The sequence below is a fragment of the Poromitra crassiceps genome, assembly GCF_964638095.1.
Source record: "Poromitra crassiceps genome assembly, chromosome: 2".
NCBI classification, from domain to species: Eukaryota; Metazoa; Chordata; class Actinopteri; order Beryciformes; family Melamphaidae; genus Poromitra; species Poromitra crassiceps.
Window position 1 is genome coordinate 100,561,541 of NC_139624.1, and position 19,409 is coordinate 100,580,949.

General features: G+C 42.7%; 1 protein-coding gene across 1 annotated transcript in view; it reads right to left on the minus strand.

The window, feature by feature from the left end:
- adarb2 (adenosine deaminase RNA specific B2 (inactive)) overlaps positions 1-19,409 on the minus strand; it is a gene marked incomplete at both ends in the record, with an annotated part of 311,120 nt that overhangs the window by 18,165 nt on the left and 273,546 nt on the right. The window contains 3 exons of the mRNA XM_083632113.1: positions 4,006-4,174; positions 8,375-8,526; positions 13,423-13,591. Of these exons, the coding sequence (XP_083488239.1) occupies positions 4,006-4,174; positions 8,375-8,526; positions 13,423-13,591 (490 nt within the window). The remainder of the gene's footprint in view (positions 1-4,005; positions 4,175-8,374; positions 8,527-13,422; positions 13,592-19,409) is intronic.

Consider the following 19,409-nt stretch of genomic DNA (forward strand, 5'->3'; position numbering starts at 1 on the left):
AGCGACGCCATATGGCGTCATTAGAAATTTACCGTACAGTGCCAGCGACGCCAAATGGCGTCATAACTCGATTTTTTTTTTTTGACGGGGGGGTGTCGATCTATGCCTCTTACATCGCCTCTTACAATATTCAGAGGTATTGAATGTGTCTAACCTATTTTACAGAACCCTTAGGTGGCGACAGCGCTCTCCAGATGAGAGAACGTGGAGTGAAACACACAGAAGAAGTCATTGGGGGGAAGGAAATCGCATCGCATCCGTCCGTATGCAGCGGCTTCATTGAAGCAACGTTTAGCTGTGCCCCTGCAGCAGCCAATCTGCTATCACAATTGAGCACCTCGATGTCCGCTGCAACAGCCTCCGTGTCCGCTGCAACACATGATCAGCCGTGGATTTGTTATTATTCTCAACTCGAAGCATGGGAGCTGGTACACGCGGCTGTAAAAAAGCAGGATCTAGCTGACTTTTTCAGTGCTGAGCACAGGCAGAGAAAACGAGAAAACAGCAGAGCAGAGAGACACTCCTCCCACAACGGGGGGGGGGGGGGGGGGGAGGAGGAGGGGGGGAGGTGGGCACGCAGAGCCAAGTACACAACACAGACCCAGACAGCAGGACAGGGTTGGCAAACGCAAGCCAGAATATCCGATGCCCACCAGCAGCAAAAGATCAGCAAGAAGCTGCAACCAGCAGCGCATGCAGGCGCCAGCGCTGCTGGTTTCAGCTAAAAATATTATTCTTCCAAACAAAATTCCCTTGCCTTCACTGTTTTATTGAAGGAAATTATTTTTGAGGTGTGACTACATCAGAAAATTAGCTTCAGAGTCAGTGATGTGCTTGAAATGTTTAATTTCACAAAAGGCTCATTATCTCAGCTCGTAGAAAAAAAGCTCTGTTTTTCGTTCGATCAAGCTATCTTCTCCGGCTCATAACTAAAGAACGGAAAATGGGATCAATAAACTTTTTTTTGCAGGTGATAGAAGAGAGTCTCATCGTTATTTGTGCGTGTTCAGTGTTTACATAGTAATTATTAAAGAAATTATATGACTGTTTTAAAATGCATTGCGGCCTATGTGGCACAGCAAGCAACCTTTTGCCCAAGGGCCGTGGCACTGAAAGTGTTAAAGTGCTATAGGTCAAACATAATCAATAAGAGAAAAGGCCCTAATTTCTTTTTTAGTTTAACTGAAATGCCGAAGCCTCCTCACATTGTGACATGTATCTGGTAATGCACAATACAACTAACATTCAAAATGCTAAAGTAATCCCTTTTGTTGTCACAGATCTGGTAGGCTACAACACTGTTAGCATCAAGCGAAACTGAGCTAGGTTTTGTTATCAAGTCCATTTGGTGCTGCTGTGTGGTGAGAAAAGGGAAATCTAAGCCAGACCAAAGGATCATATGATATGTTAGCTGGAAGGGAGCCAGGCCTACAGATTTGGGGATTAAAACAATGATGTGATTACTACACTAATTCATTAGAATGGGATTAGCCGTTCAAGTCACATATGGGAAATCAATAGTCAACAGCTTGGCATATAGCTTGGCTGTATGACACACAAAGGTAAATATCAGACAAACCTTTCCCTGGCTCATAAAGCACCATTTAAAATGCTTTATTTAATCAGCTCATCTTACATACACTGGTATGTACTGTATTGTGTCCATCCTATCTCTGTCTCTGGTTTTCCATGTCATACAAAGGTATCCTGTGTCCGTCCACTACGGCATTTTCACAAACAATGAACACAAATATACCTGTATACTACTAGACGAGGAATAACTGCCTCGCGGTTGTATGCCTCCGCCAACAAGTCAAGTTGCGGTCTACATTCATGTCTGTCCAGACTCATCAAATATAAATTATGTAGAAGACTTTGAAGGAATTTAGTCAAATGTATTACTGTACGTGTATTTTTTGGCTAAATAGAAGTTATCTATTGACATGTATGGTACCATGAATAATTTCCAGTGAGAAATATGCTGTCTTCACTTTGAGCTTCGTCACATGGTACGACAATCACCTAAAGCTCAATATCAGCAAAACCGTAGTGGACTACCAGAGGAACAGGAGCCCCCCCTGTCCTGGTTGTCATCCAGAGAGAGGAAGTGAAGACGCTGGTCTTGGGGTCCAAATCAATATCATTAATGTGATTATTGTGATTATTAGGTAAACTAAAGGATTTTGGTGACTGAAAAAGTGACAGCAGTTCCACCGTTTTTGTAGAATGAGCCAATATCATTTTCACAGCTACAGTGGTAAGCAAAACATTATGATGTCACAGTGAAGTTGACCTTTGAACTTTTGGATATAAAATGTTATCACTTCATAATTTCATCCAATAAGAGATTTGTGTTCAATTTTGTCATAATTAGTATATGACTTCTTGAGTTATGGCCAAAAATGTATTTTGTGAGGTCACAGTGACCTTGACCTTTGACCGACAAAATCTAATCAGTTCATCAGTTCAGCAAGAGCCACAGGCCGTCAGTGTAAATAAGAATTTGTTCTTAATGACTCGCCTGTCTAAATAAAGGTTAAATAAAATAAATAAAAATAAAATAAATAAATAAAATCCTTGAATCCAAGTGGACATTTGGGCAAAATTTTAAGAAATATGGGGGAGGGAATATAAGGCATTCACGAGAATGAAATGGGTGGTCATGAGGTCACAGTGACCTTGAGCTTTGACCTTTTACAACCAAAATCTAATCAGTTTATCATTTGTTCCAAGTGGACGTTTGAGCCAAATTTGAAGAAATTCCCTCAAGGTGTTCCTGAGATATTGTGAGCAAGGGACGGACATCCGTACAGACAACCCGAAAACATAATACTGTTGCCAGTGGAGGCATAAAAAAATGAATCCTTGACCGCGACCATAAAGAGCTTTGTCATTGTAGAAACGTGATGTTGAACTCCTCTGACATGTTGTCTTTTATCTACCTGAGACTATCAGTGGCACATAAGGCTATAGAGTGGATAGCTTGAAGAAGAACAGATCATTTATTTATTTTATTTAACCAGGTTAGCCCCACTGAGATTAAGAACCACTTTTTCCAGGGAGACCTGTTCAATAAAGCAGCATCGAGACAAACACAAAAGCTGCAGACCAACAATGCATCAAGTCTGAATACAGTCAAAATTGCATAAAAGTGAGAACAAAGTTGAATTTTCTGTAAGAGCGCTCCAAACAATAATAGTCCAATATCAAAACCTGTGGGCCAAACCTATTTTAATCTGGACAAAGCAAAGCAAGAGCAGCACCTTATCTGGTATAACCAGATTAGATTATCGGTTTAAACTCACCAAGAGAGACCAGCTCACGCGGCTTTAAATCAGTTTGCAGTAAGTTCGATGGAGAGGGAGCAGAACGCAAAAATGGAAAAGCGCTTTTGCCTAATTTAGTTCTCAGCCAGGGGACAGATAACAAAAGCAAGTGGAATAAAGGTAGGATGAAAGTGGGAACTTTTGATTTAGAGTGAAATTACATCACCTTGGCAAGCAGGCGGCATGCAACATGACTGTGTACGTAGTCGTACACACAGGTAGTGTTCACGCCCTCCCCCTCTCAGGCCACGCCTACAACAGCCTGCTCACCAGAATCAAATGTCAGCATTGTATCTTTCTTCAATCCACGGATACATATATGAATATTTCGGAACCAAAATACGTTAAATTGCACATCACATTTCTAGATACGTATCAATGTTATAGAGTCTGATAATGAAATAGCATGGTGGCCAGTAATGGCATTGGGGTTGCTATGGAGGACGTAGACACATGTGGGCATAGACATGTTGGAGAGGCAGCAATGATTTCAAATTAACAGTTTCTTTTCAAATTTTTGTTGAGATTGCAGGTTTGCAGAAACGTTAAATGCCACGTTTTAGAAACATATTTTGCCGAAGATTTGTTTCAAATTTATATTCTACATATCCCTGGTTTGCAGACACATAAAATGCCAAATTTTCTTCTGCCAATTGTGTTGCCTACAAGCACCACTGACCTGGTGATCTTGTCGGTGCAGGACATGGTGATGAGCTGCTCGCCCTGCAGGACCCCGTCCCAGGTCTGGACCGGCGCCCGGCCTCGCACGGGGACCGTCCCCTCGCCCGACTCTATCTTGGTCCGCAGGTGGCTGTGGTGCTTCCTCATGAGGTGTCTGCTGCTGTGCACTGCCAACACAACAAACACACCCCGTCACCGCCTGCTTTCCACCACAGCGTGTGGTTCCAACCCTTTCTTAAAAATCAAATTCTTTCCAGGCCCAATTCCCTCAAATTCAAAGACCCAACACGACATAGTTTGAGACACGGATCAAGGTTAATTACTGTTACAACACTGAGAATTTTTATAATAAGAACAAGCATGGCACTTTACAGAAGCTTACTGACAACAATTCAAAAGAGAGAGAGGCTTGAATGTGTGCACACTTCAATCAATCAATCAATCAATCAATCAATCAATCAATCAATCAATCAATCAATCAATCAATTTAATATTTATATAGCCAAGAGTTATCTCAAGGCACTTTACAAATAGAGCAGGTAGAAGACCAGGCTCTTCATTTTAGACCCAGCAATTGAAACAATTCTCACATGCACTGGCGATTTTACTGCGAGGTCAGGTGGGAGTTGAAACAACAGCATGCACTTGTCGACTTCTCAAATGTGCTGTGTTACATGTTACGTAAAAAATTATAATCAAAATAACTTTAATTTCTACTCTTGCACAAAAAATATAAATTCAAGCACTTTCAATGACCCGTGTCTATTAAAAAAAAAATCAAAGCCTTGTTTTCCCGCCTCAAATAACATACCAGCTACAGACGTTTCTATGGTTCATTCTTGCTGAACTGCTTTTTGGCAGAAGCTTGTAAATTACTGTAGCCTGTAATAGTCAATATTTTGTGTCCAATAATTAATGCCTTTGCAATACGCAGATAATGTACTGTACAGGGAGCCAGTCTTTATAAAAAAAAGTAAAGGTATAGTGGTATAAAATACACTCATAAAAAAGTTTCCCCTCTCAATCATCAGTTATGACGCATAGAATTGTCTGGCGGTGTGTTTATGTGTCTGTTTTCACAATGTTTTGCTCTGTTTTTTGGTGGCAAGGTTTTCAGAGCCCCACGTGGGGGCCCTGCCTGGGAGTCAGGCTGACAGCAGAATCAGGCAGTCCGCTGAAACCAGGAAATGTGGCATCATCCCAGAGTGTTTTGCGAGGTGTTTTTAGAGCTTATACCTCCATGGTTTGGAGGTATGTGTTTATTTGTACTCTTATACCATAACCGCTGTGAAACTATCCGAAAAACAAAAACAAATGTTTAATCCCTGCGTGTAACCGGTTTTGCGCTGCTCACTCTCCCCAGTTACCGCCAACCTTGCTTTACCACACAAAATGTTTCTGCCCACAAACATAGCAAAACATTGTGAAAACACGAAAATACAGAAGGGGCAGCGTTTTTTTCTTTTCTTTTTTAATGTTTTACAGAGAGACAAGCTTCGTGAATAACATTAAGGGGCCTATCATTGATCTGCACCTACTCAGAAATATATGTGAGGCTGATTTATGTATGATGGATAAGTGTGCACATAAACACACCGGACCACAATTCTATGGGTCATAAGTGATGACTGAGAGAAAAAACTTTTATATGAGTGGATATAAATAAATAAATAAATAGTTGCATATTATACCTTTATAAGTCAGGCTTCCTGTGCATTATCCCTTACATATCACTCCCTTCATGTACTAGTTATTGTTGGTGATTGTGCAATTAGGAATCCTCTTAGCTACAGTACTAATTAGTGGTGCTCACGTGTATAATTAGCTGCCTCTAATTTAAAGGATTAGCAAATGTCACCATCAGCTGACAAGCAATAACACTTTAATAAATGCTGTAGTAATAAGGTGATAGCTGTAATTCTAGCATGCTGCACTGAATCATTACTGGCCCGGCGAGAGTGTGCATCCATTCAGATAGCTGCATTAATCCATTCATCAAACCCTTAATTTGCACTGAAGGAAAAATATCACCACACTCCTGCTCAATTAAAAGAGAATTTAATTGAAGCAAATAGCATCTTTTAAGAAGTTACATCTGATTATATTGGGACCGTTGGCTGCCTAATTGTTAATGAAGCAGGCTTTTTTACTGGATTGTAGCTGGCTGTGAGGGAAAGTCTGGGCTGTGGGAGGGAAGCTACTTTAATACTGTTCCCTTAATTCAATATACAGTATACATATTAATAGACTGCATTGTATCAGGAAAAGAAACAGAGGCTTAGAATGAGGATTTTCTTTTTTTTTATATTTAATTTATAAAAAAAAAAAAGACCAATAACAAAAAAGTTAATTGGTTACAGATGTTTTTCTATTTCCCTGCTCTCTGTGAAATGACACTAGATCACTCCAATACTATGATCCAGTGTTGATAACATTTTATATTATAACTTAATAGGTCTCCAAATTTAAGCCTCAACTTCCCAAGAAAGTGAGAAAATTGGTAATAAGTAATTACCTAATCTGCAAAAGTGCACTGCGGAAAATTTAAAAAGGTTTAATGACCAAGAAGAGTTCAAAGCTCAAAGCCTGCCTCCTCCGCCCCCTACTGGTTTCATGAACACCTCTTCATCGACTGAATGATGCAGTTCCAATGAAACGTATACATTTTATTGACGGAAAACCAGCAATGTAGATTACATTTCTAACTGCGTTAAGTCACACAGAGAAAAATGCCCGGGCAAACCGTCGACATGCATCTACATTTTATTTTCAGTGGGTAAGCACTAAAACGTCATGGAGTCAGCTCGGCGCGGGTGACAGAGGCGGAAGACGTAATGTGACATGAAAAGGATGCCAGCCTCTTGACAGTGTCTGGAAGGGGGGGGGGGGGGGTGAGGGGAGAATATCTGTCAGAGAAAATGATCACTCTATAAACATGCTTAACACTGAGGCATGACCGACAGACAGCGAGAGACTGGATTAATTTCTGTATTTTCATATTATAAATATTTAGGGGTTCTGAAACCCTATTGTTTTTCATTGTTTCCATGTGCACACCCTGCAAATAAATCAAACTGTTATATTTTCATATTTTTCCATTCCCAAATATTTTTACCATTTTAATAATGTCTTGGACTATTTTCAATAATGAAGACTACTTAGCAGCAGTTCAGGTCATATCACAGTGCACGCCCCCTTTCTTTGAGGTTGTATAACCCATTCATTGTTAGGCTTGTTCCCTTTCACTGATGCTGTCTCCTCATCCATTCACAGTTTACCACGCTGCATGTGGCAATAACCAATCAGACCAAGCTATTCCTTTCCAGCTGATCCCAATCACCTAATCAGCATAGTATATCAGAGTCCATGGCCGTTTCTCAATACCAAGAATGCGTTCTTGTTCTTGTGTTCTTGGGGAGAACGTCCTTGCGAGTCGTTCTTGGAAGAATGAACTTGCTAGGTCACAAGCACACATAACGCTGTTGGCAGTTTGAGACGATGCGTTCTTGAGGGTATTGCGCAATACCAGCGCAGAGGCCGCCTGCAGTACTACAAAAATAAAAAGCTCAGCTGATGTAGATGCAGCCAATTGTGCTCTGGAGCTTTTTTGCCATTTTTCGCCATAAATGTTTGTAAAGTGGCACTTATTGTAGGCATCAAAAGTCATCAGAAATTAATTTAGTGATGAAATAAAACTTTAAACTGTAAAAAAAAACTTCCCAGAGCTTATGGCGTCTTCTCTGCTGCGTTCTGCCTCCGCAAATGCCGAAATTAATGCTGGGATATGTGCCTTGCGAAGTTGACACAAGTCACCAACCAGAGCATCCTCGGTAAAGTGGGCATGTCGAGAACACATCCGGGAATTTTAAGCGTTCTTGGCGAAATGTGAACTTTGCATTAGACCAGTACTTGGGATTAAAAAACATGCCAACATGTTTCGCCCCTCAGGTCTTCATCGGGGCTAAAAAGGTCATTGGCCAACTTAGAAATGATTAACTTTCAATGCCCACTGGCAGAGGTATGCACTCTACCATGTGGCCTCCAGTTTATTTATGTATTTAGCTCTTTATGTACACTACTTAGATTTCTTTTATTTATTATCAGTATTTTTTTTCTGTTGTGTCATGTTTAATTCCCCAACTGCTTCTTTTCTTATTTATATATAGTATATATTTTTGTCTTTGCTGTATTCTATTTGCTGCTGCAACACATTTAATCTAATTATTATTAATAATAATAACAACAATAATAATAATAATAATAATAATAATAATAATAATAATAATAATAATAATAATAAAAGAGAGATTAAAGTGTTATAAAACTAAGAAGAAAAAATAGGCTCGAGGAAGGCCTGTGTGTCTTACGGTCTGTGGTGATCTCGTAGGGCGAGTTGAGCCTGCCGTCCCCGCACGGCGAGGTGCTGATGTACATATGGAAATGGATGTTGTCTCGCAACCTGTAGCCACACTCCTTGTGCCGCACGAATATCGACTCCTCCCAGTCTCCAGGCCTTTTACTTCAGGACAGAGAGAGACAGAGAGAAGGGGGGAGGGGGAGGGAGAAAACAACAACATAAGAAAGAGCACCATTCATCACAGTGGAGCAAACGGAGGAAGCTACTTTTTCCACTTTTCTTTTCCAATGATGAAGTGAGGGCTAGATGGAGAGAGATGAACAGAGAGCAGGGTCCATTCTGCTGTTGTCAGACAGCACGCTGGACATTACTCAGACGAGGTCAGCGCGCGTTTCCCAGGGGAAACCACAGAGGGGAGCCAGCTGCACTGCTTTAGGCTGCATTCACACAGGATCAGGTGCTGCCGCGATTAGCGGAGGGTTGTGGGAGTCGCCGCAATGTGACGTCAGGTTGCGTTTCTCCAAATGTTGATTCTGTTTCAGCTTTTTGCCGTACGACCTTGCAGGTTTTTTTCACCAACACTAATGCTACAGTAGCTACTGGCCATGTAGCATAACTAACACTAATGCTACAGTAGCTACTGGCCATGTAGCATAACTATTGTGCAAATTACATGATGTCTTGGACTATTTTCAATAATGAGGCTACTTAACAGCAACGCCCAGTTCTCATCATATCACAGTGCACGCCCCCCTTTCTTTGAGGATGTATAACCCATTCATTGTTAGGCTCGCCCCCTTTCTCTGATGCTGTCTCCTCACCCATTCACAGTTTACCACACATGTGGCAATAACCAATCAGCCCAAGGTATTCCTCTCCAGCTGATCCCAATCACCTAATCAGCGTAGTATATCAGGGTCCATGTTTTACTCTGTTTGCTATGTGCTGTGTATGTGCCATGTGTCATTCTCAGTTGCTGATCATCATCGCTGAAGCAATTGTTTTCGCCCCACCTCCTCCCCTGACCACCACCATCGGTCATGACTCCTGATTGAAGAATTCCCTATGGGGGATTTCCTATCCTATTCTTCACTGACGACGCCCTCTCATCATCTCAGGAGAGCGTCATCATATCATGGAGTCATACGCCAAAATTAATGTTGTATCATTAAAGCTTGTTATACTTTCTACTAGTCTGTCATTATTGAAATGTGTTTACAAGACAAAGATGCTATGACCAGATGTTTGCTAACTGCACTAAATATTTTAACTGTGCAATACTGATTGTGTAATTTACTACACATCAGAGCCACAAACCCCATTTGATGATATTTTGTCTCTTGAACCCAAATCTGAGAATATTTGTATATTGTATATTGTAGATATGATTTTGTCCAGAATTACATAACTGTGTTGTAGAGAGATAACAGAGAAACTAGGATCAAAACAGTCATTCTTCTACAATGTAGAAGTAGAATGTAGAATCTATATTCTCTAAGTGAATGGACCCCATTTGAGAAACTGCCTTATAGAGGCTGTGAGTGGGAATGAGGCTTTCATCTCACTCACTCACTCACTCACTCACTCACTCACACACACACACACACACACACACACACACACACACACACACACACACACACACACACACACACACACACACACACACACACACACACACACACACACCTGTACATATACACACCTTGCAGCATGCTCAACCTATGCATCATCACAATGCAAAGCACGCCTGCACTCTTTATATAACCTCTTCTCTGTCTCCCATGTCCTTTCAGAGAGTTTAAATATGGCAGTTCTGGCATTTTGTTTGGTCATTTCATTATGAGTTATCTTCCCCATTAGCCGTTTTTCTCGGCCTCAAAGTCTCCGTACCTGCCACCCAGCATTGTGCTAAGACAAAAAGTTAGTGCTGTGTATGCAAATATGACATTCAAGGATCTAGACTTCTAGCCACTAATCTGATGAATCAGCCTTGCTGTTGAGTCCCTCAGGGAGCTCACAAACATAATAAATGCTTATGCAATGGCGGCAGTAAAAAGTCAAAATTAGCCAAGACTGTCTCTTGATACAGGTAGAAATCCTGGTGAGAGCCGGTGTGTACAAGGACACACTGCACGGCTTCCACAGGCACACAAAGTCGATGCAGTAATATATATATATATATATATATATATATATAAACAAATCGACCCCTGAGACCCTGAATTGAACCAGTTGAGTGTGTGACAGCACGCTTTGTTAGCTGGGGAAAACAGCGCACATATGGCTTGTTAATGATTGAAAAGTCTCCGGTGCACAAAGCACTGCTGTTTCCATGGAGCTAATTAGAGAGAGAGAGAGCATTTTTGGCACTGTGATGGGAGGTCACAACAACAAACCACAAGTGTAGATATTTATGAAGCAGCATACTGTAAAGCAGAAGCATTTTGATGGAGGCACCTTGGAAACAAGTCTAAAAAAAGAAGAAAGAAGCCAAGAGTACATTACAAACAGCCTGCTCTTCTCAACAACACGCATTCTGGTGATCATCACCACCAACTTAGACTTACAGAGCCATATGGCTGTCCATTCAAATCTCAGCTCACACAATATGAGAGCACACTAGTCTCATATTGCATTGTGTTTAGCCCATTGCTCTTCTTACCCAATATGTGACAAGAGGATTTGGCAACAAACTCATCTCTGTGTCTCTGGTAGATTCCTCTGCCCACTGTGCTAATTTTAACACTGTGTATACAGTATGTTAACTAAACATAAGCTAAACATATCCTACATACCCCCCCCCCCCCCCCCCCCCCCCCCCCCCCCACGCTCCATTCATAGTCAATGGGGGTAGTCCGTCAGGCTTCTTCAAGAAGAAGAAGAACTAGACGGACAAACCCATCTTTTATTGTCACACGACAACCCAACACGTGCATGCGGCCACACACACACTCATGCTGATGCTGGCCGGTGAAATATAGTCTCTGCATTTATCCCATCCAGGCTTGTCCTTCCTCTGGTGGCCAGGCCAGGAGCAGTGGGCAGCTTTCTTGTGTACAGCGCCCGGGGACCAACTTTGGTTGTAGTCGTCACTGGTCAGATGACGATCTTCTGCATGTTTTTAGTGGGGGTCCATACTGATGTTGTATGGAGGAACCCCTGGGGAACACGGGGAGAACATGCAAACTCCACACAGAAAAGCCCTTTTTGACGAGATAGCCCAGCTGGGCAGTGGGCACCTGAGGATATGGGGGGGCACATTCGGCGCCCACAGCGTCCCAGGTGGTAATCGAACCCAGGACCTTCTAGGTGTGAGGCGACAGCTCTACCGCTGAGCCAATCTAGACGCCACACACACACAGCTCTGCTCTGTTTCACTCTTCTCTCTCAAAAATTGCGACTTGTTGCAGCTTTATTTTATTTTGATGACGTCTAAAATTGCTAGGCTTGTTTAGTGGATTGATAAAACAGACATAACATTTGCCAAAAAAAGCATTCTTTGGATTTTCTTTTAACCTTTATTTATACAGGGGGAGTCTCACTGAGAGCAATGCTCTCTTTTTCAGGAGTGCCCTGTTCACATTCACACACACACCTGGAAGCTGACCAGTACAACCACAGTCTGATCTGCTGGCCACTGAGCAGCTCCACTGGAGCGGTTGGGGTTAAGAGCCTTGCTCAAGGGCACATCAGTGATGGAAATGAGGGAAGGGGCAAGCTTGCTTCATGAACCTATAGGCCAGTGGTGCCCAATTTGGGGCCAAGTTTGGCTCTGTTTGTTTTGGCCCGCCACGGATTTTGATTTTTTTTTTTTTTTTTAATCCCCCCTCCCCCCTCCAGAATGCAAGTTATCAGATATCTGCACTGATTGCAAAGGGTGGACAAGCTTTTTCATGTGGCACTGGTGACTTTGTGAAACAGTGTCTGAATGTGGCTGCGGATACTGTGTTCACTCCTGAGATTGCATCCCTGCAAATTGTCATGGCAAATTGTTTACAAAAGATGGACAATAAAGCTGATTTTCAAAGTACCTTGAGGATTTTTCAAGTTGTGAATTAAGTCAAATTTCTCTCTTGATTACAAAGGTGGAAAATACAACTGTTTTTAACTGGGTGTTTACTGATTAAATGTTTAAGCTCCCCACAAATGCAGATGTTTTTTTTTTATATATATAACCAATTGCAAATTATTACAATTACCAAACAGATAAAAAGTAGATTATTATATTGAAATGTTATTTTAGATTTAGAATGTTAATTTTCTATAAAACACAATACATTTTAATGTAATTCCACAACGTTTATTTTTGGCCCTCGGCCCTCCACCCAGATTGAGTTTTGGCCCTTCATGGGAAATAATTTGGGCACCCCTGCTATAGGCCATCCTGGCCCACAATGTTTAACATGCACAGTATAAGCTGTAAACACTGTATAAGCTCAAGTATTGTACTATCACACTGAGATTATTTTGGTACCAATCCACTTGTCAGATCTAGGTGACCAATGGGCCAACCCCCCCCCCACACACACACACACACACACACACACCAAAAAAAATCAACATAGTCCTCTAATTAAGTTACAAATAATTAGAGAATCCACCATTCGTGTTTTCTCATTTCAGTATCACATCATAATAGAGAACTGCAGGAATGAGTCCGGAAGTATACTTCCGGGTTCGTCAGAGGAAAAGTGAAGGGGTTTAGAATGAAGATTTCACTTAAATTCATAAAATAAGGTCTGTGGTTAACAAAAGTTTATGGGAATGCGAATTTGGGTTCAGCAGGATAATCTTCACAAACGTCAATAACTTTTATCTTTTATGACTTTTAGAACGTAAATGCGTTTTTTTTAAACAGGATTTTTAGAAAACTACCCATTCTAAAAGCCCATAGACTTTTCCACTGACGAACCAAAATGGCTGCGATTTCTGGTTGAGCCTACAAAAATACATCATCCCTGTGGTACTCTATGGCTGTATGAGATTGATGAACACAGATACCTGTCATTGAAGAAGAGCTTGGGCATGAGATACAGCAGAAGGTAGATCCATTACCTCAAGAAGAGCTCGAGTTGAGAGTAGAGGAAGCGTAGCAGGGCTCTTCGGGTGGTGACTTCGGCGTGACAGTCATTCACCACTTGTCCCTGGTCACTCAGGTACTCCCCGTTGATACACTTGGTGCCCGTGGATAACGCCACGACCTGGGCGTGCCTCAGGTCCAGACCTGTTCAACAATACAGACAATAATGTGAGGACTTTCCATCCAGACTGTTCTTTTAAAACAGTTGTGGTCAGGGCTCTGGCTACACATCCAGAAACAACCAACCTAACCGAAAGGCTTTGAGGTTAAATTCACGAGGGAAACTCTCTCTGATGTAGGGACATCATGTGGGCTGAGCTTGTTTCATTTTGTTCTTTGTTAAAAAAAAAAAAAAAAAAAATATTGGGGGGGAAAAAGTATCGGACTCTGCTCTGTAGCATGTAAACGGGAATAGGAATGGAATATTCTATAAGCAACTCACATTACTGTCTAGATCAGTGGTTCTCAAATGGGGGTCAGGGGACCCCCAGGGGTCCGTGGCACTTTGCCAGGGGGTCCGCGAAGTTTTCAGGAAAATAAAAATAAAAACTTTTTTTTTGCAAAAGCTTCATAGTTCAATGAAAATATTGTATGCTTTAAATCTAAAATGGTTCATGGATTACAAACCTATCGATAGAAGTCAAGCACGTTACCGTGGAAACTATTAAGTTTAGCCCAAAATCACAAATCAGAATGAGGGGGTCCCCGGTATATTTTCGATCTGGTAAGGAGGGGTCCTTGGCTGAACAACATTTGAGAACCTCTGGTCTAGATTATTGTCGTCCATGTAAACATGTAGACTGCCTGACAGATAGACAGAGGTAGTGTGGGGGAGGGGGAGGGGCTTAACGGCATCTTCCATCGCCTGTGAGAAGTCAGGCCTGGCTGGCTGCTGGCAGACCTGCGGGCGTCGCCCGCCACACAAGCCTTTATCACCTCGGCCCAGATGGCACCACGGAGGCAAAGACCTGACACTCCACTGACGAGGGGAGGGAGGAGTGTGTGTGTGTGTGTGTGTGTGTGTGTGAGTGTGTGTGTGTGTGTGTGTGTGTGTGGGGGGGGGGGGGCAGTAAAGGAAGAGAATGGATAGAAAAAGGAAAGTAGGACGAGGAGGCGCATAAAGTACAACTGTTGCTCAAGTAGAACTACTGTATTGTTACTTTATTTGGGCTACTTTTCGAGAAAAATACTGCAAATACTAGCCATGTTAAAGTAATAATCCACACCTTTTTTTCAATATGGTCAATGTCTGTTTTGATATGATCACAGATTGATACTGTACAGCAGCGATTCAACCTATAGATGCCAGCACCATGCTTTAGTATCTCTCTCCCTCTCCATGCCAGCACCATGCTTTAGTATCTCTCTCCCTCTCCATGCCAGCACCATGCTTTAGTATCTCTCTCTCTCTCCATGCCAGCACCATGCTTTAGTATCTCTCTCCCTCTCCATGCCAGCACCATGCTTTAGTCTCTCTCTCCCTCTCCATGCCAGCACCATGCTTTAGTATCTCTCTCCCTCTCCATGCCAGCACCATGCTTTAGTCTCTCTCTCCCTCTCCATGCCAGCACCATGCTTTAGTATCTCTCTCTCTCTCCATGCCAGCACCATGCTTTAGTCTCTCTCTCCCTCTCCATGCCAGCACCATGCTTTAGTATCTCTCTCTCTCTCCATGTCAGCACCATGCTTTAGTCTCTCTCTCCCTCTCCATGCCAGCACCATGCTTTAGTATCTCTCTCTCTCTCCATGTCAGCACCATGCTTTAGTCTCTCTCTCCCTCTCCATGCCAGCACCATGCTTTAGTCTCTCTCTCCCTCTCCATGCCAGCACCATGCTTTAGTATCTCTCTCTCTCTCCATGCCAGCACCATGCTTTAGTATCTCTCTCTCTCTCCATGGCAGCACCATGCTTTAGTCTCTCTCTCCCTCTCCATGACAGCACCATGCTTTAGTATCTCTCTCCCTCTCCATGCCAGCACCATGCTTTAGTCTCTCTCTCCCTCTCCATGCCAGCACCATGCTTTAGTCTCTCTCTCTCTCTCCATGCCAGCACCATGCTTTAGTCTCTCTCTCTCTCTCCATGCCAGCACCATGCTTTAGTCTCTCTCTCCCTCTCCATGCCAGCACCATGCTTTAGTCTCTCTCTCCCTCTCCATGCCAGCACCATGCTTTAGTCTCTCTCTCCCTCTCCATGCCAGCACCACGCTTTAGTCTCTCTCTCCCTCTCCATGCCAGCACCATGCTTTAGTATCTCTCTCCCTCTCCATGGCAGCACCATGCTTTAGTCTCTCTCTCTCTCTCCATGGCAGCACCACGCTTTAGTATCTCTCTCCCTCTCCATGCCAGCACCATGCTTTAGTATCTCTCTCCCTCTCCATGGCAGCACCATGCTTTAGTATCTCTCTCTCTCTCCATGCCAGCACCATGCTTTAGTATCTCTCTCTCTCTCCATGCCAGCACCATGCTTTAGTATCTCTCTCCCTCTCCATGGCAGCACCATGCTTTAGTATCTCTCTCTCTCTCCATGCCAGCACCATGCTTTAGTATCTCTCTCTCTCTCCATGCCAGCACCATGCTTTAGTCTCTCTCTCCCTCTCCATGCCAGCACCATGCTTTAGTATCTCTCTCTCTCTCTCTCCATGCCAGCACCATGCTTTAGTATCTCTCTCCCTCTCCATGGCAGCACCATGCTTTAGTATCTCTCTCCCTCTCCATGCCAGCACCATGCTTTAGTCTCTCTCTCTCTCTCCATGCCAGCACAATGCTTTAGTATCTCTCTCCCTCTCCATGCCAGCACCATGCTTTAGTATCTGTCTCCCTCTCCATGGCAGCACCATGCTTTAGTCTCTCTCTCCCTCTCCATGCCAGCACCATGCTTTAGTCTCTCTCTCCCTCTCCATGTCAGCACCATGCTTTAGTATCTCTCTCTCTCTCCATGCCAGCACCATGCTTTAGTCTCTCTCTCTCTCTCCATGCCAGCACCATGCTTTAGTATCTCTCTCTCTCTCCATGCCAGCACCATGCTTTAGTCTCTCTCTCCCTCTCCATGTCAGCACCATGCTTTAGTATCTCTCTCTCTCTCCATGCCAGCACCATGCTTTAGTCTCTCTCTCTCTCTCCATGCCAGCACCATGCTTTAGTATCTCTCTCTCTCTCCATGCCAGCACCATGCTTTAGTCTCTCTCTCCCTCTCCATGTCAGCACCATGCTTTAGTATCTCTCTCTCTCTCCATGCCAGCACCATGCTTTAGTCTCTCTCTCCCTCTCCATGCCAGCACCATGCTTTAGTATCTCTCTCCCTCTCCATGGCAGCACCATGCTTTAGTCTCTCTCTCTCTCTCCATGCCAGCACCATGCTTTAGTATCTCTCTCCCTCTCCATGGCAGCACCATGCTTTAGTCTCTCTCTCCCTCTCCATGCCAGCACCATGCTTTAGTCTCTCTCTCCCTCTCCATGTCAGCACCATGCTTTAGTATCTCTCTCTCTCTCCATGCCAGCACCATGCTTTAGTATCTCTCTCTCTCTCCATGCCAGCACCATGCTTTAGTATCTCTCTCCCTCTCCATGCCAGCACCATGCTTTAGTATCTCTCTCCCTCTCCATGCCAGCACCATGCTTTAGTATCTCTCTCCCTCTCCATGCCAGCACCATGCTTTAGTATCTCTCTCTCTCTCCATGCCAGCACCATGCTTTAGTATCTCTCTCCCTCTCCATGCCAGCACCATGCTTTAGTATCTCTCTCTCTCTCCATGCCAGCACCATGCTTTAGTATCTCTCTCCCTCTCCATGCCAGCACCATGCTTTAGTATCTCTCTCCCTCTCCATGCCAGCACCATGCTTTAGTATCTCTCTCCCTCTCCATGCCAGCACCATGCTTTAGTCTCTCTCTCTCTCTCCATGCCATGGATGTATTAAAAGAACTGGATAGGGGACGTGCCACGCCCACCCATGCATTCGGACGGAGGCTGCTCATTGGCGCATGAAGCCATCATGGGGGCTTTTTCTTCCTGGTTTTACTTCCTGACCATGCGGCCCAAGGCGAAGTGCACATGTGTGCCATGATGTGTTCCATGACGTCTCCTACCCCTCCCACCCATGGATTGTATTACAAGAAGAAAATACCCCGTATACGGCTCTTAGTGGCTTCTGAAGAAAAAAATGCCCCATAAAAAATTAGTTGATAATTAAAAGAGTTGTTTTATACTTTGAGTGACACCCGGAAAAAATTCCCCTGGGTTTAACAGCTGCCGGAGTCCCCATGCAAGTGGATGGGAATTTTCCTTTCTGGGCTGCATGGCATCACGTGACTTGCAATACAGAGCTTCGCCAGCATGTTCAAATGGCTTCAAAGCCCAGCGCTATTCCTGGGGGCTTGCTCCATGCCAGCACCATGCTTTAGTATCTCCCTCCCAAGTCCATAAGCGCTAACATTTGCTATTCCACACACCAATGCAATACCTTCTTATCACCAAATTCAAGAAAAACAAGAATCGTTTCAAATGATCTAGTATGGAGTTGTAAAATCATGTTTCTTCTGCCAACAGGGTGAGACTATTCCACTTGTTTCCAATGGAAATCAGTTTCAATTGTCTTGCATCATGTACTTAGTTACGTGAAAATAATAAGAAAAAAATGGCATGTTTTTTTTTGCGTGGTGTTCCTGGAGGAAACCCCATGGGGGAGCATGGGGAGAACATGCAAACTCCACACAGAAAGGCCCTTTTTTGGGTTGAATGTGCGTCAATGGTGGTTAGATAATCATAATAATGTCTATTAATATTTAATACTGTAATCACACACAATATATACTGTACATTACCACTAAATGGACCGATAGAAAAAAGCAATAAGATAACGTCTACAGTTGTACAATAATTGACCATAGAATAGAAACATGAGTCACAAAAGGACTATCATACATCATTCAATGGCGGGAAATCCTGCAATATACAACATAAACAGTCAAGAAGCATTTATTAGGGATGCACCGATATATCGGCCGTACATCGGTGTCGGCCGATATTGGCCTTGTTTAGTTTAGTTTAGTTTATTAGGATCCCCATTAGCCATTACACAAGGCAACAGCTACTCTTCCTGGGGTCCACAGTCAAAACAAACAATACAGATACATTACAAATATGCAAAGTAAAAGACAAAACACATTTTAAAATCATAAATTTAAAACAAACAAAAACTCACTCAACCTGGTTCTAAATACAGCATATGTCCATCCAAATAACCATGTAACCTCCATCACAATCTTCCTAAAATACTATACAGTATATACAGGCATATAATACTATAATATAAAACATCTACCTATAGCCTAACTAATACATTACTATGCGTTTATCAATCATTATCTATCATCTGTCCACCCATAGTACATCCTTATGTTATATAACGTCTAACTATATTACTACATTAATTACTATCAACTCTATACGATATCTAGGTGTATAATCACTATTTCTAATACCAGTTCCATTCATTACGTATAATTAACTAGTTATGAAATTATAAAATGTACTTTTAGCTTCTTTTTAAGTCTATATCTACTTTCTATATTTATAATTGTTGGAGGTAGAGCAGTAGAGAGTTGACTGCAATCGGCCATTGGCAAAAAAAGATGACATTCACCGATTGCAGTGGCCAGTTAATTTGTTGATTTATTGTTTCATAATTACATTACAGTATGATTGAAGTGTGATGAAGGGCTCAAAAGACTTCAAAAGGTCGATTATTTGTTTATAATGAAGATTTCTTTGTTTCCCTGTCAAAAAAGGCATAAAAATACATACACTGTATCGGTATCGATTCGGTTACGGCCAAATTGTTATTTTAAACATTGGTATCGGCCCAGAATTTGGCAATCAGGGCGTCCCTAACATTTATAGCATTAAATGCCATAGAATCGGACCCCAGTAAGAATATCTGTAGCATTTGCTGCAGCTAATGGGGAT